This window comes from Geotrypetes seraphini, chromosome 9 (genome assembly GCF_902459505.1).
Source record: "Geotrypetes seraphini chromosome 9, aGeoSer1.1, whole genome shotgun sequence".
In the NCBI taxonomy this organism is placed as follows: domain Eukaryota; kingdom Metazoa; phylum Chordata; class Amphibia; order Gymnophiona; family Dermophiidae; genus Geotrypetes; species Geotrypetes seraphini.
The window spans coordinates 64,671,933-64,696,629 of NC_047092.1; the positions used below are offsets into that span (position 1 = coordinate 64,671,933).

Consider the following 24,697-nt stretch of genomic DNA (forward strand, 5'->3'; position numbering starts at 1 on the left):
ATATAAAAACAACAGATGCTCATTTTCAAAACTGACATATTTCAATCACTAAATCTAAATTTTTTTTAAAAACCATTTTCCTACCTTTCTTATCTGGTGATTTTATTTTTTGGATCATTTTGTTCCCTCTGTGCAAGGAGTGGCCTAGTGGAAAAGATGTTGCCTCAGCACCCTAAGGTTGTGAGATCAATCCTAGTGCTGCTCCTTGTGACCCTGGGCAAGTCTCTTAGGCCCAGATTCTCAAAACTGTAACGCGGTTGCTAAACTGGTTTCTATATGGTTTAGCCTATATGCATTTTAGCGGCAGATTGTCAAAATGGCTTATCTCTGTCTTTAGTGAACTTTCTAGCAGTATCTGATGCTGTCATTCAAATGAGCTCTTCAATAATGAAATGAGCACTCCAGTAGATTCTTAAAAATTGCCTCCTCTTTCCATCTCCTCCATCCATGTGGATTGGGATACACTAACCTCCGATTCTGGCAGCAACAGGAGGCTATTAAACTCTATGAAAGGAGCTGGTCTGAAGCAACTGGTGTTAGACCCAACAAGGGATCAGGCAATACTGGACCTATTACTTACCAACGGAGAAAGTGTCACAGAGGTCTCGGTGGGCGACACATTGGCCTCCAGTGACCACAACATGGTATGGTTCAATCTTAGGAAAGGTTTCACTAAATCTAACACGCTGTCCAAGGTCCTCAAATTCAAGGACACAAACTTCCAAGACATGGGTTCCTTTGTTCACCAGGCGCTACAAAGCCAAGCAAAAACCGATAGCGTGGAAGAAATGTGGTCGACTTTGAAAGCCACCATACAAGAAGCGACAAACCGCTATGTTAAATTAGTAAGTAAGTGGCGAAGAAACAACAAGCCGCAATGGTTCACTGCGGAGATCTTGGACCTCATCAAGGAAAAGAAAAAAGCTTTCATCTCTTACAAACAATCGGGGAAACAAGACTCTAGGGCAGACTACCTGACCAAGTCAAAAGCAGTCAAAACAGCAGTCAGGGAGGCTAAATTTCACATGGAGGAGTCTCTGGCAAAGAACATCCAGAAGAGAGATAAATCCTTCTTCAGGTATATCAGTGATAGAAGTAAAAACTCTGGCGGGATTGTACGTCTAAGGAAACCAAACGGAGACTATGTGGAAAAGGATTCCGAAAAAGCCCAGCTATTAAATGAATACTTCAGCTCAGTCTTCACCCGTGAAGCGCCGGGGCTTGGCCCTCAACTACAGACAAGGGCAGACTCAGTTGACCCATTTAGTAACTTCGAATTCACGCCCAGCAGTGTCTACGATGAGCTGTCAAAACTCAAGGTTAACAAGGCAATGGGGCCTGACAACCTACACCCCAGGGTGCTTAGGGAGTTGAGTGATGTCTTGGCAGAGCCACTGTCGGCACTCTTCAACCTCTCCCTTAGTACGGGAAGCGTCCCGTTGGACTGGAGGACGGCTAACGTCATTCCACTCCACAAGAAAGGCTCAAAGATGGAGACAGCAAACTACAGACCAGTGAGTCTAACATCTATAGTGAGCAAACTTATGGAAACTCTGATCAAACGACAATTGGATAAGATCCTGGATGAGGAAAATCTACGGGACCCCCGTCAACATGGATTTACTAAGGGAAGATCATGTCAATCCAACCTGATCAGCTTCTTTGACTGGGTGACGGGGAAGCTGGATGTTGGGGAGTCCCTGGACATCGTGTACCTGGACTTTAGCAAAGCATTCGATAGCGTACCACACCGCAGGTTGCTGAACAAGATGAGTTCTATAGGATTAGGTGACACATTGACGAAATGGGTTAGGAACTGGCTTGGTGGTAGGCTTCAAAGGGTAGTGGTGAACGGCACCCCCTCCGAAATGACGGAGGTGATCAGTGGAGTGCCACAGGGTTCGGTCTTGGGACCGACCCTATTCAACATCTTTATAAGAGACTTGGCAGAAGGGCTTCGAGGTAAAATAGCATTATTCGCCGATGACGCCAAACTAAGTAATGTAGTGGGAAAATGCACAACGGACGAAGATTCAATGCCCGACAACATGATGCACGACCTACTCCTACTGGAGCGCTGGTCTAGGACCTGGCAACTCAGCTTCAATGCCAAAAAATGCAAAGTCATGCACCTAGGCAACCACAATCCATACAAGACTTATACTCTTAATGGTGAGATCCTAACAAGAACGGTTGCAGAACGGGACTTGGGGGTGATTGTCAGTGAGGACATGAAGGCTGCCAGCCAGGTAGAGCAGGCCTCATCCAAGGCAAGACAGATCCTAGGTTGCATTCGCAGGGGTTTCGTCAGCCGTAAGCCGGAAGTCATTATGCCATTGTATAGATCCATGGTGAGGCCCCACCTGGAATACTGTGTGCAATTCTGGAGACCACATTATCGCAAAGATGTGCTGAGATTGGAGTCGGTTCAGAGACTGGCCACCCGGATGGTCTCGGGACTCAAAGATCTCCCGTACGAAGAGAGGTTAGACAAACTGCGGCTATACTCGCTTGAGCGCAGAGAGAGGGGGGACATGATCGAGACGTTCAAGTATCTCACGGGCCGCATCGTAGCGGAAGAAGATATCTTCTTTTTCAAGGGACCCACGGCAACAAGAGGGCATCCGTGGAAAATCAGAGGCGGGAAACTACGAGGTGACACCAGGAAATTCTTTTTCACTGAAAGGGTGGTTGATCGCTGGAATAGTCTTCCACTGCAGGTGATTGAGGCCAGCAGCGTGCCTGATTTTAAGGCCAAATGGGATCGACACGTGGGCTCTATTCACTAGGCAAAGGTAGGGGAGGGTCATTAGGGTGGGCAGACTAGATGGGCCGTGGCCCTTATCTGCCGTCTATTTCTATGTTTCTATGTTTCTATCTCCTTCCCCTCTCTTCCATCCATCCATTGGCACTATCTACTTCCCCTTCCATCCACTTTTACCTTCCCCTCCCCCAGACATGTGCCACTATTCCCCTCCCCTCCATCTTTGTGCCGCTGTTCCTCACCTCGCTGCCCTCTCCCATTTAGCATCTCTCCCTTCTTTCTCCTTCCCTCCCCACCACCCCTGGTTCCAAAGACCCCCTCACTTCAAAAACAACAAGGAGGTTGCCGGCATGGCAGCAGTTCTCTAGTCTTGCCTGCAGCCTCTTATGCATGTTTCCTTTGCTGCGGTCTGCAAAAGCAGAAACAGGAACTTGTTTCAGAGGAGCTGGGGACCACAGCAGAACAGTGCAGAGGAGACCATCAGCAGTGCTGGAGAATCGCTGCCGTATTGGCGCCCTCCTTGTAGTTTTTGAGGTGAGGAGGGCTTTGGAATTGGGGAGCTGCGGGCTGCAGAAGAAGTCTCCACAAGTTGCCATTGACTCTCAGGCCTTGCAATGAAGAACAGTGCTCAAGAAGCGTTGGATGGGTCTGAGCCAAAATCAGATACACCTGTGCCCCTTCCTCCTCCAATGCTTCAGCCCATACGTGTTTGTCATAGCAGGCTGAGTTTACACATTCAAATATGTAGACATTACCATTAGAAAATTATTTGTTTGCGTTAATGACTTATAACATTTTAGTTTTAACTTTAATACATTATTAAATTCATGTACGGTAATTTATGATTTATTGATGCGAGGTGTGCCTGGAGGGAGCTGTTGATTGCTGGTCTCAATGAGTGCTTTCAAGTATTCATATTATTTAAGTTGGAGGGAAATGGGAAAGTGGGTGGGGTTTAGGTTGGGAGGGTTCTTGATGTGCATTGGGTATAGTATAAGGCTTAAATTGAATGATATGTTAGTTTATTTGTTAGGTAACTTTTTAACTAACATCCAAGAATGTGTATGAAATTATTCATATTAAACATCAATGGGCTTAATCACCTTATAAAAAGGGAAAAAAAATACTCAATTTTCTAAAATAACAGAACGCGGATATATATTATATTCAGGAAACCCACCTGTCCGCTACAGAATCCATAAAATTAGAAGGAGGGTGGGTCAAACATTGTTTTTATGCAAGAAGGCAGGGGTGGCTATTTTAGTGAATAAAAAATGTAATGCGACATTTAATTTGATTTCAGCTGATCCTTTGGGCAGATGGGTCCATGTGGACATGAGCTTGGGTAAAGATAGTCTGGCGCTGTTTAACATCTATGGCCTTGATTTGAATCAAATATAATTTTTCAAAATACTCCAACAACTGATTTTACTTCTGGCTACATCTAATTTGCTAGTGGCGGGGGATTTTAATGCTGTTATGGATCCATTGTTAGATTAAAAAAACCCAGTAAAGTGTAAAAGTCATTAGGATTGGTTAATTTGGTTCAAGTCTGTGGATTGAAGGACATCTGGAGAATTCTACATTTTGATGCTTGGGAATTTTCTTTCTGTTCTCATGTTCATAAGTCATTTTCTAGGATAGATTATGTTTTTGTTTCAGATAATCTTGTACAGCAGGTCAAGAAAGCTACCATAGATCCAATTATTTTATCAGATCATGGGGGAGTTTGGATAAAATTTGAAATGGTGGAACAAGATTGTAATAGACCTGTTTGGAGGTTCAATAATGCATTGCTTGGTGATACAAAATTCATTGAAGAATTTCAGACAAAAATGGATGAATATTTTCAACTCAACGCCTCAGAAGAGATCTCGTTGGAAACATTGTGGGATGCTTTTAAAGCTACCATGAGAGGGCATATAATTTCATATTTGGTGTATATCAGTATTCAACTTAAAAGGGAATTCTTTAATTTGGAGCAAAGAATTAAAGATTTAGATTCAAAGTTAACTGTGAAATGGGAACAAGATATTTTCCAGGCCCTCTTAAAAGCTAAATATAAATACAATGAGATTTCTTCTAAATGGGCTAGGAAAGAGTTGTTCTCTCAATAGGCTTTGTTTTATGGACACTCGAATAAAGCGGGAAGATTATTGGCTAATTATCTAAAAGCAAAACAAAGGAAAATAAAGATTATAGCTATCACAGATGACAACGGGGAAACCTATTCTCAAATTGGTAATATATTAAAACAGTTTTTGAAATATCTTTGGATGCAGAGAAGGCCTTTGATCGGGTTGAATGGACTTTTATGTATCAAGCAATGGATTGGTTGTGGTGTGGGATCTGGATTTATTCAAATGATTCAAACCTTGTATAGCTCCCCTTCTGCCAGATTATATATAAATAATATTTTTTTCAGACTGTTTTCGTCTGGAGAGGGGAATTAGACAAGGATGTCCATTATCTCCTTTGCTATTTGATATTGTACTGGAACCCTTGTTATTGGCTATTCAACAAGCAGAGGAGATTCAAGGTATTCCTTATGCAGGTCGGGAATACAAAGTCTCTGCATATTGTAGCGTGGTCGGCCCTCAAGGCTTGCGGTAACCGGCCCACGCTTAAAATATTCTCCCCAGGGTGCTTCCCCAAGAGGGAGGAAGACCCTGTTGTTGATAAACTATCCTATGTGAATAAAACAAAATGGCCTTACACAGGTAAGTTATGAAATCAAGAAATCAAATTTATTGTTCAACTGAACAGGTCCAAGCAAAAATGCATCAAAAGAAAATGTACTCCAAAGGTCTTGGTCATAATCATGAAAATAAAATATATTGTAATTACCAGCCTGGTCTGGATACCTTTCCCAAAGTTCTTTCATCAATGTCCCAGGTATAACAGAGTCTCTGACAGTCCTTGACTCTCAAAAAGTCTTATTTGTAAATTGGCAAACTATGGTACACTGTAATGTGCAGCGCTGCCCTTTCAAAAGTAGTGGCAGCAGGCTGGCAGATTTGTCAAAGGGGCTGCTTGTTACCAATAGCAAAGTAACCCGAAAACCCTTCACTAAGGTACTGGATAAATCCTGTCCCAGCTTTCAGGATATTCACCTCTTATGAAAAGAAATTGCTGAAGTTCTTTTCACAGCAGCCATCTTGGCAAACAAAAAAAAAAACTTCTCATACAAGCAAACACTTTGCTAGCATACATTCTTTAGTTAGCAGACTCAAGGAAAATCCTTATGCCTAGCAGAAATGGAAACATTCAAAACTTAACTCAAAAAGCAATTCCAAACTAATTGATATCCATTTCCTCAAATAGTACCACCTCTGGTAAAGTACTGCAATCCATTGCTTCACATTCTGGGTTTACCAGGGTTGTTCCTTCTGGTTCAGAGTCCAGCATTTCAATGTCGTTTGGCTCTGGGGGACTTGGAGGCTCCTTCCACCTGAGAGCTTCTCCTCTGTCTCTCTTCCTCCTGGTCAGCCAGCTCTCCAAATGGTGCAAAGCTGCTGTACCACGCCCAGCCCTACTCAGGGGGTGAACTTCCTTCAGCTGAGGCTGCCTTCTCCCCTGCTTAGCCAGCTTCTCACAAAATGGAGGATTTAAAGGGGCCCTGCCAGTTTTCACCAGGCTGTGTTCTGCAGCAGGTCTGAACACAGCCTGTGCTTCCTGGTCCTATTCCTGCCTATCAGGGACACAATGATTAGCCCGGACCAGTTTCAGGGGATGTTTTCTCCAGGGTTTAACTGGCACAAGGCCGGCATTGGGCTCGGGTTTGTGACAATATGCAGATGACATTTTGCTTCATTTGAGAAATCCTGAATCTACCATTCCACATTTACTAAATTTGATTCACCGTTTTGGTAAATTTTCAGGCTACAAAATAAACTGGAGTAAGTCGGAAGTTCTTCCGCTAAATGTACATCGCCCAAAGAGTCTATTTAATTCATTCCCCATTTATGTGGAAAGAAGAGGGGATAAAATATTTAGGGATATGGATTTATAAAACACTGGAGGAGTCGATGAAAGTAAACGAAAAATCTCTATCGCTGAAGGTTAAAGAAATGTGTGAGCAATGGGACCCACTACATATGTCTTGGTGGGGGAGAGTCCAAACAGTTAAGATGATGATTTTGCCTGTGGTTTACTACCAAATGGGTATGTTGCCATTTTTTTTTCAGGGGTCCTTTTACAAGAAATTGAATAGCATTCTTACCAAATTTATTTGGCTGGGTAAACCTGCCAGAATAGCTTTAATATCTCTACAAAAATCTATGTGGAGGGTGTAGTAAATTTCCCAAACTTCTATAGGTATCATCAAGCCTATATTCTGTGCCAGGGTATGTATTGGATCCTGCCCGAGCTTATGGAACATCTTCCAGATTGGCTACATTTGGAATGGAAAATTATGTCCCCAATGCGACTGTCTCATGTACTGGATATTAGGTTACTTAGTTATGCTAAGGACAATAATATTATTTTGGATACTTGGAAGACCTTGAGATGTATTAATAAGTTAACTGAAATTCCTATAGAGCAATCTATGTGTCAATCTTTATGGCTGAACTCCAAGATTCAAATTGGCGGGTATAAATTGTATAGAAGGAGTGGATGCAGGCAGGTATACGAACATTAGATGATGTTATATTAAATGAAAAATTGCTTGACTTTTCACGTTTGCAACAATCTTTTGGTGTTTCAAAATCTCAATTTTATAAATGGTTGCAGCTGAAGCAGGCCATTCAGAAAGGGTTCCCTGATTGGCAAAATTTTAAAAAAATCACTACAGCTTGCAGTTCCTCTTGTTTCCAAACAGATTTGCTAGAGCATCAGGCCGCCAGCTGGTATAAATTAATATCTGAACTTCTGAATAAGAAATTCTAAAACGCTCTTAGAGACATTTGGAGCATTGAGATTAAGCAGTATATTTCTGCATCTCGATGGCCACGTATTTGGTCTTGGAGGATGAGATGTACAGCATCAGCATCTATGAGACAAACATGGTTTTTTTGTTACACCTTTCTTTTTTGGACCCCGGTTTGGATGAATAAGTTGGATAGTTCTAAGTCTAATAGATGCTGGCACTGTCATCTAGATATAGGAACACTGGATCATTTACTGTTTTATTGTCCTATGATACTGAGTTTTTGGAAGTCGATTTGAGGACATAATAATATTTTGGAGTCTGTGATCCCTCTGACGTATGAGGTAGTGGTTTGTGGAACTGTGCTAAATGTTAAGCCCCCATTGAATAGATATAAAGGCCGACTCTTCTTAATTATGACGGGAACAGCTATGCAGTTGATCATGCGTAACTGGAAAAATTGGGACCCTCTTAAATATGAAAAAATAAATGCTGATTTGTCAGGGAACACAAAAATATTCAAATTAGTGTGGTGTCCATTGGCGTCTTTTGTAGAATTGTAGTTTTATTTTTGCTAATATAGTACTTGCAAATCCAGGGATGGGAGGGTGGGTATATCTTTATGATTCCTTGTTCTTTTCTCTGATGGTTGGGAAGGGAGGGGGGTATTTCTGGGTATTGATAAACTGATTCTGAATGTTTATAAGTGCTTAATTGTTATGGATATGACATGTATGTTATGATGCACTTTTTGTAAGATTTGAAAATTTAATAAAGATTTAATTAAAAAAAAGAAAATTATTTGTTGACTACATTGATTAAAATTAATCACATCATAAATTTGAAAGAATTAAACTTAGAAGCTGTGCATTTCTTAGAAAAGACATATAAGCCCCTTTACACTGTGTTTTAGACCGCCTGCTTCTTTAACTAGTGTAATACATTATTAACCTCATTTCAAAATGCATTGTGTTTGCCTGGAGCCTCTGACTGGAAAGGCAGCTTATAAATTTGAAACAGTAAACAAAATGTCTCATTATTGCTTTTGGAATATGCAGGCTTGCCTTTGCGGCATATGCAATTATGAAGAGGAAACACACGAAGCATATTTAGTGCAGAATAAGCTCCTGAAGCTCAGACACTCACCTACTGTATATGTCAAGTGCTATACAACCTCATCTGAAACTCATCCAAAGTATTTATGCAGCCCACCTCCATTTGAATCCATCGAGGGGAAAATGATGGATAATGGTCTACAGACACTAAGGGAGGCTCAGATATCTGGAGTCTGAAAGATATAAACTCATTGCTGTGACACACTTTGCTGGGTTCTGATAAGTTTATGAGCAGCATTTCACGTTAAGGAAGATCATTTAAGCCAAGTTAAAAAGAAATCTGATCCCATTTTATATGTATGAACTATGTGAAATGGATTGAAACCCTTCAAATTCTGGCATTTAGGACCAGTTTTCAAATTATTTAACGGGGCAGAAGAAGCTTCCACCTGATCAAATCATACAGAGTAGTTCAGGAAGAGGTATTTAGTAGCACTTAATTGGACATGAGTGATTGCGAATTCTGTGACTCGTATACCATGGGAGTAAATAACTTACAGTACCTGTTACCACAAATTAGTGACTCTTACAGCAACCTTAGTTAAGGTGACATGTAATATTTTACCACAGCTTATTAACTAGCCCCTTAATTGACTTTAATATTGTAGCCGGGCCCGTCCCCGAGTAGGTGGGAAACTACGGCCCGGACCACAAGAATTTTAGTACGCCTTTTATATGCTGGTGAAAGGAAGACCTGGATACCGGATTCCTTGAAAAACAGTACCAGGTTTATTAGTGTCCCAAAGTACAAAGAAAAGAAAACAGAAGCAAAAAAGAAAACATTCACCTTGGTTTGTTAAAGTCCTTTGGGTGCATCCTGCACACTATTATCTTACAGTCCAGGTGAGTCTCAGGTGTTTTACTGAGGAGCTGGATTGCCCCTCCTTATCAAAAGGAAAAATACTATAACATCAAAATATTATATCAGTTCAATGCCTTCCTTGGCTCGTATCCCTACTGGGATTTATTGATCTCTCTGGACCTTAACACCTTCTGGTTTTTATAGCTGAGCACGGCTTGTGTCAAGCCTTTTCCTCTCTCAGCTCCCTTTATCTTCTTGACACGTTTTTATCACCTAATTAGCTTTGCCAGCACTGCTCTGGCTTCCGGGTGAAACAAATAAACAATGGGAGAACGTTCTTCTTGAGATTAGCTGAGGACTTTCACATACTGTATTCCCCCCAGGTCCATGTCCTCTTCACTTATATTATCACTCAGGACACTGCACATTTCCCATTCACCCTCATGGGAACTCTGGCTTAACGTTTCCTTATTTCTCCAAGGCTGTGCTTCCCATCCCCCTCTCTGCAAGTCTGCCAAAATACCTGCAGCCTTTCCCTGGGGATAATTTCCCAGCCCTTCTCTCTGGGATATAAGTTGCCAGTCACTGTACCTCCCAAGTGCTGTACCACCCTTCCTTAGGTATTGGCTTCCTGCCATACGCTCATGCTGGGTCTTAGGCACCCTCTGTGACCTGGAAACTCCTTGAGTGGTTTGGCTTCTCTCATCAGAGTCAGCTGTGTCCTCCTTCTCTCCCCCCTTGTCTGCCAACTGACTTTGCCTATAAGGCAAACTCCCGGGTCTGACTCCACCCCTCTCTAAATTGGTCTCAGGTTTCTCCCTGACTTGGGGAAAGGAGTGATAGGGGAAATTAGTGGTTTTCAGAGCCTTCCCTAACTGGCTCTTCAGCTGTGCTGGGACCTGCCTGGGCTTGCATTCTTTTGGCTGAGCCAGCTGTCCTAGCTCCATGCTGGGTTTTACAGAGCCCTGTGCTGCATTCTGGGGAGTTTTAGCAGTAGTTTTCACTGTGACAGGAGCTTCCCTGTCACAATATGCATCAATTTATAGGTTAGTGTACATTACATTGATTTAGCAAACTAATTTTTTCACTCAATGCATAAAATTTAATATAAACAGCACAGCTATATGATGATAAACAGTACAGCTACCTCCTTATTCTAAGAAGTGCTATTCAAAGCCTCAGAGATGATTGGTTTCATATGAGCCACTCAGGTGAATCACAGGCACACTCATCATGGGCTCAAATTTTGTTCAAATCTTCAGTTGATAATCTTTAGAAAACTTCTTGATAATCTTGAAAAAACTTTTATCTAAATGCAAAATACTTAGCAATAAGGTATCCTTTTTGTTAGAGACTCAAGTCAGATAGCCTGATGTGAGCCATGTTTCGTTCATGCTGTAAACGATTTTTCAAGATTACATTGGATATTTGCTTCCCCCCTACAGCTACAAACTTCCACTCTTCTACAATCAGACTCTACACTCTCAATTGTCTGTTTGGATGCCTTTCTCCTCGAGTGGTGAGACAAGTTCCTTTATAATTTCCCTCCAATTCCTCTACTCAGGAAAACTCTACCCAAACTTTGCCAAGAACAAGTTGCCATGATTCTCATAGAACCTTGGTGGCTGCTTCAATCATGGTCCCCTCTCCTCCTACAGCTCAGTGTAGGGGAACCCATCGCACTTTAAATCTTTCCAACCTTGCTGACACTGAACAAGGGCTCTCTCCTCCATTTCAATCTACATCCGTTATTTCTCACACTGAATACCGTTACAATATTTGCTCTAGTGTCAGCCATCACTGAAGCCTCTATAAAACCTTCCACACAGTGCTGCTATTGCTTCAAATAGACTTGTTTCACAGTCTGGTATAATAGCAACATGCTAGATCAAACCTTCTGTCCTTTTCTATTGGTTCTATAATATCTTCTACACCTCTCTGACTCTGGGCTAAAGACTACTTCAGCCAGAGTTCTTCTTAGTTCTATTAGTTCTTTCCATACTCAACTGGACAAAAAACATTGCCTGTATATTCTTTGGTTTTCAGATTCATGAAAGACCTTCTCCATATCAGATCTCCAATCAAATCTCCTCTGGTGATTTGGGGCCTTAATATTGTACTTTCCACTCTGATGAAGCCTCCATTTGTACCACTCTCAACTTCATCCCTCAAGCATCTCACTTGGAAAGTAGTATTGATCTGTACGCCGAGTCAGTGAACTTCAAGCACTTGTTTCAGATCATTCTTATACAACATTCTACTATAATAAGGTGGTTCTTCGCACTCATCCTAAATTACCCCCTAAGATCATTTAGCTGGAATTTGCATAAGCATAACCAGGCTTGGGTAGAACCACATTTTATGTAGTCCTATCTGCCCAGCTATCTAAGCAGGCACCAGCGCTGAATATGGCTGGTGTCTATATAGCTGGCTCCTCCCCAGCTCCATCTACCCTTGCACCATCCTGGCTGTACCCAAACATTCTCCAAAAACTTGGGAATAAATATAACAAAAAACTGATGAAAAATATCTATATGCAAAAATTGATCATCACCAATCTATCAAACAGATATTCAATTTCAAGATGTCTTCAGTGCTCAGAGATATTTTAAATGTTGAGACCTCTGTGTGAACTTTATCCACCATTGAAAGTCTCTTTTCTCAATCATAGCACATTATTTTAAAAGGCTGAGTCTTGTGGAATGTTGCTATATACTGTAAAGCTGCGATATCTAAGGTGGCTAAAAGGGAACCCATTGGTTCAACTGGGGCAGATTTCTAATTTTAATAGCATGTCCGTGGAATCTTTCACATAAGACTCCCTTTTCTTGTTTTAGGTGAAAGCCCACTAGATCTGAAAGAGGTTCCAGGATAGAGCTAATGCCCGACACTATAGTGCGTCCTGTAGGATCTATCAAGATTTTGTGTATTTTTGGTACAGAATAAGTAACGGGGATTGTTGGGTGCTCTTGTTTTCAATATTTTTAATAACTTCATTGTCTAATGCCTGCAACAGCACATGTGAAATCGTATCCAAAAGGTCTTTTGTGGGTTCCTGAGATAATATAATATAAAACTGTGTATCAGTTAGTTGGCGTTTAGCTTCTGCAACATATTTGTTGGTATCTAGAATAACTACACTCCCCCTTTGTCAACTGACCAAATAATAATAGAAGGATCATTAGCTAGAGATTTAATAGCTGATTGGGCGCCATTGTCATATTTCTTGCTAGTCTCGTTCTCTTGGATTCCATCTTTTTGATGGCTTGTTCTACCAGATTTTGAAAAACCTGGAGATGTGGATCCATAGTGCCGGGAGAACACCATATGGACGGTCTGCTTAAACCTCCCGCAACTCTTTGTGCTGATGGCTGATCATTGAAAAATAATGCTAAATTGCATTTTCTAATGAATATGTATAAATTGACTCTCATGTGAAAAGGGTCATAAGCTATACTAGGTATGGTATACCGTGCCATGATGGTCAGAGCTGATATATTCAGCAACACTGTGCTGTTAAGTGCGGCTGAATATTGATTGCTGGTCTGCTCAGGGCAAGAACCTCTCCTGTCCTTTTAAACCATACTGATTATTGACCCCATTGTCTGTCATTTTTGTTTCTATGTTCTATGAATGTTCATTATGGCAATTTTGAAAATTTGATTGGAAAGTATACTTTCAGGATAAAGCTAGGAAGCACTATCCTAGTGATTTGCTGACTCCAAAAATAAGTCTGGAGTTATAATGGAACTTTGAGTTCTTTGTGTAAGGTGTACAGGAAGATTAATGTACTATATCTGATGTTATTATATTGAATCTACTCATGAAATGTCATAAATATATCCCTTTATATTCAATTAAATACGAGTAGAAGTCATAATGTTATTGGGGCAAGAGGAGAGTTATTCTGCACAAACAAGCTGTGTATAATATTGTTTTGCTAAGCACTATCTCCCTCAATGAATGTCCTTGACCAACACCAGAAAATGAATTTGATTTCTCTAATGCAAAAGGTAATTGGATTTTTCTTTATTGAATGCATCCCTTTAATGACTACTTCAGCTTCTGCCAATTTAGCTGCAAGTGACCTTACATTGATCTGATATATGACTTTGAAATAAAGGCTTGGAGTCGGGACACGAAAATGCCCAGCCATCTGATATCAGAGGCAACATGCCCTGTCTCATTTTTTTTTATTTTACCGAGGAAAAGGCTTCCTCTTTGAATGTCGTTCTTGTAAAACATCTTGCTGTAATAATTTGTCTTGCTGTGGCAGATTGCATTCTTCTTGCAAATAAGTATTTTTCAGAGAGCACCCTGGAGAAAACAGTGAAAATTGAATAAAGCCCACCTGGTAATCATTTTGTTCACTGCAATTGCTTATTGCTATGCAAAACCTTCCTGGAACTGGATAGGTATTGCTAAACCAAATTAATTGCATCTTTAAAGAGCCCCTATAAATGTTAAATATTTATCCAAATATTTATTTACTCAGCCTGGGGTCTTATTAAGAGTAAGACAATTCAAGCATGGTTGCAATAATTTTTTTTACAAAGAATAGTGGGAAATTGGAAAATAATTGCATGCCCTTCCAATAGATGTATTTTTCAAGTTCTAAATCATTGCAAACAGAATACATTTTAATAACTAGTGGGCATATTTACTAAGCTGTGATAAGCAGTTAGCGCGAGTTTGAGCATGTGCTAATCATTAGCAGTAGCTTACCTTAATTCCTAATCTTTATTAAAACAACCAGTTTTAATCTTTATTAAAACAACCTAATCTTTATTAAAACAACCCCTGGCCAACTAAATTGGGTGAATTTGCATGCACATCTTGCTTGCTATGTGCTATTTTAAACAATGTGTGCCCAAATCCCTTAGCTTGCAACCAAAAAGGGGGTATAGCCATGGTAGGTGCATGAGCGGGCCAAGGGCATTTCTAATATTTGTACGCAGCATTATTGAATACTGGGGATCTGCACCCAAATTGGGTACTGAAAATTACACATAGTTTCAGCAGGTGTAAGTCCTATTATCCCAAGACAAGTAGGCAGTATTTTCTCACAGATGGATAACGTTATCCACAAAGCCCAGTAATCCTACCATGCATATGGCTCATGAGACCATCAGTTCTCAGTTTTCTGTGCAGCTGAGAAGCTGTGTCTTGATCTAGTATGTTACTCTTCTTTTTGTAGTGCCTTCCTGGTCTTTTCTTCATCATATTTCATTTTTCTACATTTGGTAGCATTTTTCATATTTTTACCGAGTTTTCATTTTGGGCCTTTGGGCTCATCTCAGTCTGTTCTCAGGCCAGGATTATTGACCCTTTTTCAGTCTTACATTCACTCGACCTTCCAGGCCAATTGAGTCCTTCAATTTTGCTTCGGCAATTTTTCCCCTCAATGTCCAAGCCTTCTAGTGGCTTTAAGCAGTGCAACAGAACCATCTCAGTCACCGATCCACACAACTGGTATGTCCAGTGTCTCGGTCCTGAATACTGTCCTAATTCCTCAAAGCTGCAAAAGAGGCCACTCGAGGCTCAACTTCGGTTTTAAATATTATTTGAAGAGTCTTCAAGTACAACAAAGTTGTCAGTGGATTCTGACGCCGATACCCACTGGTGCTGGTACTGGTACATCGGCATTGTTGGTGCTACCTCCATTGGGAGATTCAGCTAGGAAAGCTAGAAAGCATAAGCATTCTTCCCCATCAAACACACATCAGCCTCCTCTCAAGCATCTACATCCCAAGTGTCAACATACTGAGATGAGGTCACTCTCTCTTCAGCTAGTGTCACCTTTAGGCATGCCTCTCATTGAGGTCACCAATGCCTCGATACCCTAAACTATCCGCACCATCTTTACCGATGACTACCACGGTACCAGTGCCATCCTTACAAGACTAGCTAGGGGAATTATTTCAGAGGGAGTTGGCTGGTATCTTACAAGCCCAAGCACCACAAGTACCTGCTTCCATGACTCCGGTACCAGCCCAGTTTGAGCAACACTCTGCTGTACCATCTACAGCTGGATCTCGGACTTCAGGATGTCATCACTCGAGGTCCAGGAAGCCTTGGTCACCAAGGTATCACAGCTCTTCATCCAGATAAAGCCATTCATCGAATTGACACTGTAGATTATCTCATAGTGTCTCCCAATGCCTTACCCTGTGCTTTCAGGAATGCTTTCCTCAATGTCATGCTAGATGCTCTCAAGAACAGTCTCCTTGACATCATTCTCAAGGTTCTAATGATTGCTCTCCTCGATCACAAAGCCCATGCCGATGGTCTCCTTCACCAAGACAAGACATCAAAGATTATGACTCAGATTTGTCTCATTCTTCCTCTGATTATCCAGACCTTTCTGCTGAGGAATCCATCAGACCTATCTCCACCTCCTTGACGCAGAAGATCACTTACCACCTGAGAGCCTGTCATTCACAAGATTCATTAGGCAGATGAGACAAGCGTGATCAATAAAGATGGAGTCAAAGTCTGAATCTAGGACAGAACTCTTTGATGCTCTAGACCAGTGGTTCATTAGGCAGATGAGACAAGCGTGATCAATAAAGATGGAGTCAAAGTCTGAATCTAGGACAGAACTCTTTGATGCTCTAGACCAGTGGTTCCAAAACCTGTCCTGGAGGACCCCCAGGCCAGTCGGGTTTTCAAGATAGCCCTAATGAATATGCATGACAGAGATTTGCATATAATGGAGATGCCAGGAATGCAGATCTGCTCCTTGCATATTCATTACGGCTATCTTGAAAACCTGACTGGCCTGGGGGTCCTCCAGGACAGGTTTGGGAACCACTGCTCTAGACTATAAAGAATGGCCCAAAGATTGTCTTAAACTTCCCTTTCACAATCTCATGAAAGATGCTGTGTTTAAAAACTGAGAAGTACCCTTTCCAGTACCTGTGACTGCATGCAAGTTGGACACACTACAGTCATGCCTAGGGTTTGACAAACCTCAGCTACAACACCAATCTCTTCTGGTAGAATCAATGCTGAAGAAGGCCAGTAGCTCCAGGGCATATGCCAGTTCACTTCCTGGCAGAGAGGGCAGGACCCTAGATAAATTTGGGTGAAGACTCTTCCAAAATGCTTTGTTGACCAGCAAAATCCTTAGTTATAACTTTTATATGACTTTCTATATGAAGTCTCTAGTTCAGAAACTAGCACATTACGAACAATACATTCATGAAAACCAGTTGAAGGCTATTCAGCATATCTCCAACAACCTCTTAGAAACAAGAAAATACATAGCTCACTCTGTATTTGATACTTTTGATGTTGCCTCACAAGCATCAGTACTCTCGATTGCAATGAGAAGACAGGCCTGATTACATGTGTCTGATCTGGTTGCCAGCATACAGTACAGATTAGCCAATATACCATGCATGGAGATTAATTGTTTGGGGAAAAGATTGAAGAAGCTACTCGAAAGATGAAGAGGCATGAAGAATCAATGATAACATTATCATCTACAGTACAAAGTCATCCAAGCCTCAAACTACCAAGAAGTTCTATAACCCAAAATGCTCCACTTATTACCTTAAACACAGATATTTACCAACATCAACATCTTCCAGAGCTCCACCACAAAGACAGCAAAGGCCTCAGAAGGCTGTCTCAAACACAACAGAAGTCTCAACAGTGTTTTTGACTTCATCCAAGAGAGTTTAGCCAGTGTTTTAAAGCTAGTTCCTCAGACTCTCCCTATAGGAGGTCATCTCATTTACTTCTACTAATGATGGGCCATTATAACAACAGACCTTTGGGTCTTACAAGTAGTCAGGCATGGTTACGCCCTACGTCTACAGAAAAGACCCCGACCAAACTCCAAGAGTCGTTTCTCAACTTACATCAGACTGCACTCCTTTGCCAAGCCCTTCTCCAGCTCAAAGCCATCGAGCAGGAACCTCTGCAGGAGAGGGGCTGAGGGTTCTACTCCAAATACTTCCTCATACCAAAAAAAGACAGGGGCTCTATCCAATTATGGATCTCTGTGCTCTCAAAAAATACTTAGTGAAGAAGAGGTTTCACACAATCTCGCTAGGTACCTTTTACCCCTATTGGAGAAGAATGACTGGCTCTGTTCTCTAGACCTCAAGGAAGTCTATATATATATTCCCATCCTCCTAGCCAATAGGAAATATCTTTGATATTGAGTAGGCACACACCACTTCCAGTACAAGGTGCTCCAGTTGTAGATAGGTGCCAAAGTTCATCAGAAAGTGTATGGGGACAGACTTAAAGATCTCAATCTGTATACTTTGGAGGAAAGGTGGGAGAGGGGAGATATGATAGAGACGTTTAAATACCTACATAATGTAAATGCACATGAGTCGAGTCTCTTTAATTTGAAAGGAAATTCTGATGAAGTTAAGAGGTGATAGGCTCCGGAGTAATCTAAGGAAATACTTTTTTACAGAAAGAGTGGTAGATGCATGGAACAGTCTCCCAGAAGAGATAGAGACTGTGTATGAATTCAAAGGGCCTGGGATAGGCACGTGGGATCTCTCAGAGAGAGAGAGATAATGGTTACTGTGGATGGGCAAACTAGATGGGCCATTTGGTCTTTATCTGCCATCATATTTCTATGTTTCTGTGATTAGGAATTGGTTATTGGATAGAAAACAGAGGATAAGGTTAAATGGTCATTTTTCTCAATAGAGAAGAGTAAACAGTGGAGTGGCGCAGGGGTCTATACTGGGACTAGTGCTATTTAACTTATTTATAAATGTCTGGAAATTGGAATGACGAGTGAGGTGATTAAATTTGCAGATGATACTAAACTGTTCAAAGTTGTTAAAAATCATGCAGATTATGAAAAATTGCAGGTAGACCTTAGAAAATTGGAAGACTGGGTGTGCAAGTGGCAGATGAAATTTAATGTGGACAAGAGCAAAATGATGTGCATTGAGGAAGAATAACCCAAATCACAGTTACCGGATGCTAGAGTCCACCTTGGGGGTTAGCACCCAAGAAAAGGATCTGGGTGTTGTAGAAAATACGATGAAACCTTCCACCCAATGTGTAGCGGTGGCCAAAAAAGCAAACGGAATGCTAGGAATTATTTTAAAAAAGGGATGGTTAACACGACTAAGAATGTTATAATGCCCCTGTATTGCTCCATGGTGTGACCTCATCTGGAGTATTGCGTTCAATTCTGGTTTCCTTATCTCAAGAAAGATATAGCAGCACTAGAAAAGGTTCAAAGAAGAGTGGCCAAGATGATAAAGGGGACTTTAAGAAGTTATGATACAGATAATAAATTAAATACACCGATTTAACTAGTTCCGGTGAGGAGAACCACTACTTAGATTTGCCAAGTTTATAGTGCAAGTGTGGTAATCTGAGGGACTTCGGTGAATGATAAAGTGTAAGTAAGAAGAATGAGCTCTTGAAGAATTACCATAGACATTTATGTATTAGATATAAATGCCAGAATTGTTCTTGATGTCCTGGGATAAAGCACAGTTATTTACCTGCAATATGTGCTATCTGACGACAGCAGGCAGATATTCTCACTACTGTCCCACCTAGTTGGCTTCTTAGGTTTTTTACAGAACTGATGGTCTAGTGAGCTGACATCGGGTGGGAAGGCACCAGTGCATGTGCGGTATGGGCATTCTCGAGACACTGAAAAGTTTAAAGTGACAATATATTTTGCACTGTCTGTACCAGGCTCCATGGATAACATCACCGATCTGTGAGAATATCTGCCTGCTGTCCTCGGATAACACCTGTTATAGGTAAATGACTATGCTGTGCTCATTTTTGAGCATCAAAATCAGCACTCGATAGTATTTTCTAATAGGTACATCCATTAAGGGAATAATATATAATATTTGCCTCTTAGTATACATCAAACGGCAATACCATGTGTTATGATAATGTAACACACTTTAAAGTTACCATAACATATAAATAACATAACATAACATATAAATAAAGAATTGTGTTGTTATGTTATGTTATAAAAATCAAATGCAAATTATTCAAATGCAAGCAGACCACCTCATTATTATGTAAACCGAATAGGGCAGCTTGTGTTAAACTTAGAAAACTGTGTTATTTATGCCTGGTAGCATCAGGCAGCTAAAAACACATCCACTCTAAGGGTTAAAGTTAACCAAAAACACTTTTATTAACACAAAATCATCTGGATTCTATAAATAGCATAAAAATTAACATGTTCAAAATTGCATGCTATCCTGAGATTTGTGTGCATCCAAATTAGCTAATGATCCAATTAGTGCCAGTAATTAAGTGCTAACAATCAATTATTAGTGTTAATTGGCAACAGTTTAGATTTGCACACACAACTTACTACATGCTGTTATATGAAGATCCTTATGCAAATTTTATAGTGTGCAACTCAAAAGGGAGCGTGGCCATGGGAAGGACATGGGCATAGGGCATTCATTAAAGATGTGCTCAGTATTATTGAATAACAGGGACCTGCACCTAATTTGCACACCAGAATTTACATTAGGTTTCAGTTGGTGCAAATCCTTACACCCAAATTTGGCATAGAAATCAGCACTAAGGCCCTGATTCTGCAAAGTGCTCCCGATTGTAGGCAGCTGTAGGCGTCCTACAGCTGTCTAATCAACCAATCGGGAGGCACTTTTTCTAAAAAAAAAAAAAAAAAATGCTCCCCAGGCAGGCTGCCTATATTTTAGGCGCCGCCAGGGAACCTAGAGAGGCCCGCAAGCCTGCCTAAGCGGTAGCCTTAAGCGAACCTAGGTGGCCCTATGCGTCTCCCTAGCAGAATGGGAGACGCTTACAATGTAGGCTAGCAAAATGCTGGCCTACATGGTAAGTAGATGCGGCCGCAGTACCTAATCGTGGCAAGGATCTCCCTGCCATGATTAGTATAGTGGTCGCGGCTACGGCCGCAAGTCTCCCTTCCCCCCAGCGATCGCAGCAAGAGGGTGCTCAACTCCTCCTGCCGGCCCCCCAATGGTCCCCCTAAGATCGCCGGCAGGAGGGTGCCCAACACCTCCTGCCAGCCCCCCAACGGCTCCCCCTAAGATCGTCGGCAGGAGGGTGCCCAAACCTTCCTGCCGGACCCCCCCCAACAAACCCCCCCTTAGTCTTACTTTTCAAGTTCGACTGGACGGCTCCTCGCACGTCCGGCCAGCAGGCCCGCCTCCGTCCAAATGAGGTGAGCCCACCCTTCCCCTACCCAACCCACATGATCCTAGGGCCTGATTGGTCCAGGCGCCTAAGGCCCCTCCCACTATAGGAGTTAAGCATCTCATCTACTTTTCTAGCCATGGCCTATCTCTAGGCTACAATAATCTGATATGGACGCTTTTGAACCATCACTCCAGAGTCTAATAATCGTGGGATGCAAGATGCATTCAGTCTGGGATACTGGAAAAGACATCTATATTCTAGAATCTTTTTTAAAATTTGGCATTACATTTGCTACACTCCAATCTTCTGATACCAAGTTTGATTTTTAAAGATAAATTGCATATTATTGAGAAATGGATATCGATATCTGATGCACAGACTTGAATGTCCATATTCTGAGCTGGACATCCCTTTCAAAACTCTGTTCCGTATCGTTCTCTTAGACCACCCTTTAGAATATAGAAATTAAGTCCAAATGAGTGCACCCTAAGGAATAAAGTTTGATTGAGCCAAAGGCAGTTCCCCCCTGCATATTGAGAGCACTGAAGGGGGTTACATCAGAGACATTGGCAATATAACAGCAAAAATATTTTATTTCATTTCAAGTCCTGAAATGTAATATGACCAGAACAGCACTAGCACTTTAAACCCATATTCTATAAACCGTACCTTAACTGGTGCTGGTAGGCACCCTACTGGCGCCTAAGTTAAGTCCAAAATGCTGTTTAAAAGTGGACTTAAAACGAAATTCAAAGCGCCTACCAGTGCCTAAAAAATGACCCTGGAATCAGGCCTCTGGAAGCACCTTATGGCACCTAATGCCATTATAGGCATGGTTAATGCCAGAAGTGACATTAGGTGCCATAAAGCACCTATGTAGAACTTGAAAACCTTGGCCTACCTTTCCAGTATCTACATTTGCCGGAGGTGCGATTCTCTAAATGCTGCCGTCGCATGATTGACATGCGATTGGCGGCCACTGACAACGGTGCCTTTTAGAGAGTCTAGGCCTAAAGCTTTTTCCAGTCCTCCCCCTATTCTATATTTCACGCCCAAAATTGTGTGTCAGATTTGGGTGCATGCCCATGAAATGCATGTAATAACTGATTAACAAGCCCTTAACTAGTGCTTACAACCAATTATTGCAGTTAATTGACTGATTAGAAGTTGTGTGTGCTTCTGGCTGTGTGTTATTCTATAAGGATTGGCACTCAACTTTTCTAGTGTGTATCTGAAAACAGGATGAGACTAGAGACATGTTAGAGCAGTGGTGTAGTGAGGGTTACCAGCACCCAGGGCAGTGGCACCCCTCTCTTGCCCCCCTGTTTACGCATGCGCGCCCCTTCCCCGTCTTTTTAACTTCGGTGTGAGCAGAGAAGAACTTTCTGCCATGTCGGCTTCAGAGCTCTCTCTGACGCCACTTCCTTTCAGAAGTGACGTCAGAGAATGGGCTATCTAGCCCAGTATCTTAGTTCCACAGTGGTCAATCTAGGTCACAGGTACCTGACAAAACCCCAAAGAATAGTAACATTCAGTGTTACTGATCCAGGGCAAGCAGTGGCTTCGCCCATGTCGAGTATGACACTAAGCATGATTCAATAAGTTAGGCACGCTGTATAGAGTCATGCTTAGCATCACATAAGTGTCATTAGGCATCGCTAAGCATCGTAACTTTTAGGTTCACTGTATATGTGCCAGGTTTTTCTTAGCCTAAATGTGTTCACCTAAGTTAGGTGTTAGGTTTACAAACGTGACTAAGTCAAAAACAGGCATGCTCATGTTCTACCTCGATATTTTCATATTCTATTCTTAATTTTGATGACTCATCAAAAGTGCACCGGACATTGGAACGCCGACAAAGCCGTGCTGACAGTTGCGCGCAGGGATGAATGTGCGCCATCGCCTGAAGCAGTTATTACCGTTCTTGTTAGTGCTGTGAGGGGTCATTTTGAGGATGGGTGTGGGGTGGAATCCATCCAATACACCAAAAAGTCCCACTCTTCTCCCGAACACCAGTTCTTCCGCTCTGATGGGCAGTGTGAGGGAGAAACCACCCCCCACATCCCCCTTCAGCGTGAGCGGGAGTATTTGTCAGTGTACTGGGGGGTTCCTCCCCAACCCCCTCACACACACACACAGCGCTAACAGGAACGGTAATAAGGGCTTCAGGCAGCGCACATTCGTCCCTGCGTGCAATTAATGATGCGGCTTTGTTGGAATGCTTTTGTCCCGCGCTCAAACGTCAGTGTACCCTAATTTTAGGTAGGCGCTTTGGACCAGGTGCCTACCACCTTGTGGTAGGTGCCTAATTTTCAAATGACTCCAATGAATGTCAATTTTGAGGTGTTAATTACCAATTATTGGCACCAATTAAGCCTATTAATTAAGTTAGGCACCTGCATTGGCTTGATACGTAGATGTAGATGTCTATTTTTTGGCACACTTTATAGAATTTGGGTTTACAGTGAAGCAGTAACTGTGGTACGATTGAAACAAGTTCCACTGTACTTAAACATATATTTGCGTTAGTGACTACTTTGGATAATGCTGATATATGATAAATCAGAGGTTTATCTGGCCACAAAGGGCACTTTAGTCAAACATTTTCTGTAGTGAGCCACAAGCCTCTCCCACCTCCACATTTCCCCAACCCTCACACACAGATCTTTTCTCTTCCTCTGTCCCCCTCCTATAGATCCTTCTTTCTCTCTCTCCCCCCCCCCACCCCCACCCTTACCTATCCTCCTTCATCATAGGAGCCAACTTTTCAAAATTATTGGGGGGTACTAAACCCAACGGAAATTATCTCTCCCTGAACACAGTCAAGGAGTTTGTTAAATATTGGGGGTGCTCAAGCACCTACAGCACCCCATAGAGCTGGCTCTTATGCCCTCCATAGACTTTGTCTTCCTTATCTGCCAGACATATTAGAGGTTGGACCTAGGATCATATGTTAGCTCAGTTCCTATCTTTCTTCCTGCTGCCTGTGGGATCAATAACTGCTCATTTGACACCCTGGTGGTAAATATATGTTTGTTTTTGCTGATTTCACTTCAGTAAAGGTGTCTGATAAAATCTGAAGCTTCTTGGCCCAAGCTAGGCTACTAGAAATCCATGTTAAGGTATTTGATTATATGACAGGAAAGGGTGGGAAGGTGTGGGAGATAAGAGCATATTATTTGTATCATTGATGATTATTAAGTGATATATTTATTGTTAATTTGTTTGGACATATTGTCACACTGATTGTAAAGTTTGAAAATGAATAAAGAATTAAAAAAAGAAATCCACGTTAAATGATTTTTACTTTATGGAGCATTCTGAAGGATCCTGGAAATAGAAAATCATTCAGTCTAATATTGTCTGGTGTGTTCATATACCATGTTGATTTGTTGCTGCTACAATTACATAACCACAGTTAATCATTCATTTTCATATTCTTACAGAAGTTTAAGCATGTTGTGTCTCTTCTTTAGGTCACAGACATGATGCTTCAGGACAAGCCATATCCAGACTGGGGAAAGTGTGCAAGGGCATTTTGGAAAAAGGGACACACTAGGATAATTTTATTCTGGTAAGTTCTTATAGAATCACATATTCCCTAATTATCATTAAAAAGGTATTAGAGCTTTAATATACCATTTATTCTATAGAAAAGAAATGCTTTTCATTAAATTCATGATAAGCTCTCTCAGGTCGATATTCCAAGAAAATAATGCTTTCACTACTGACAGCAAATGAATAGGCTGTTTCAATTGCTAAATGGTCAAATCTTAACCTGTTTCCTAATGGGCTAGGCTAGGGGCCTAGGTCTTGGCAAAGGAGGTGATTAAAAATTATTCACTTGTCAGTAGAGACTACTAATGATGGGGAAGAGAAAGGCTTAGTTTCAGACTTACCCTCTGGCTATGACTGAGCCTCCCTGAATGAAGCAGGCGACGCTGGACACCTGTGTTAATTCCTTCAGCCACGGGCGGTCCCGAAGGTTCCAT

At 41.6% G+C, this 24,697-nt stretch overlaps 1 protein-coding gene across 7 annotated transcripts in view; it reads left to right on the forward strand.

Moving 5' to 3' along the window:
- The window catches only part of TMEM117 (transmembrane protein 117), a 649,075-nt gene that overhangs the window by 243,446 nt on the left and 380,932 nt on the right, over positions 1-24,697 (forward strand). For all 7 annotated transcript variants that reach the window (XR_004540699.1, XM_033959428.1, XM_033959427.1 and 4 more), the window contains exon 5: positions 24,182-24,279. Coding sequence is in view for 6 of the 7 variants with exons in the window: in XM_033959428.1 (XP_033815319.1) it covers positions 24,182-24,279 (98 nt within the window). In the remaining variant the exon portion in view is untranslated. The remainder of the gene's footprint in view (positions 1-24,181; positions 24,280-24,697) is intronic.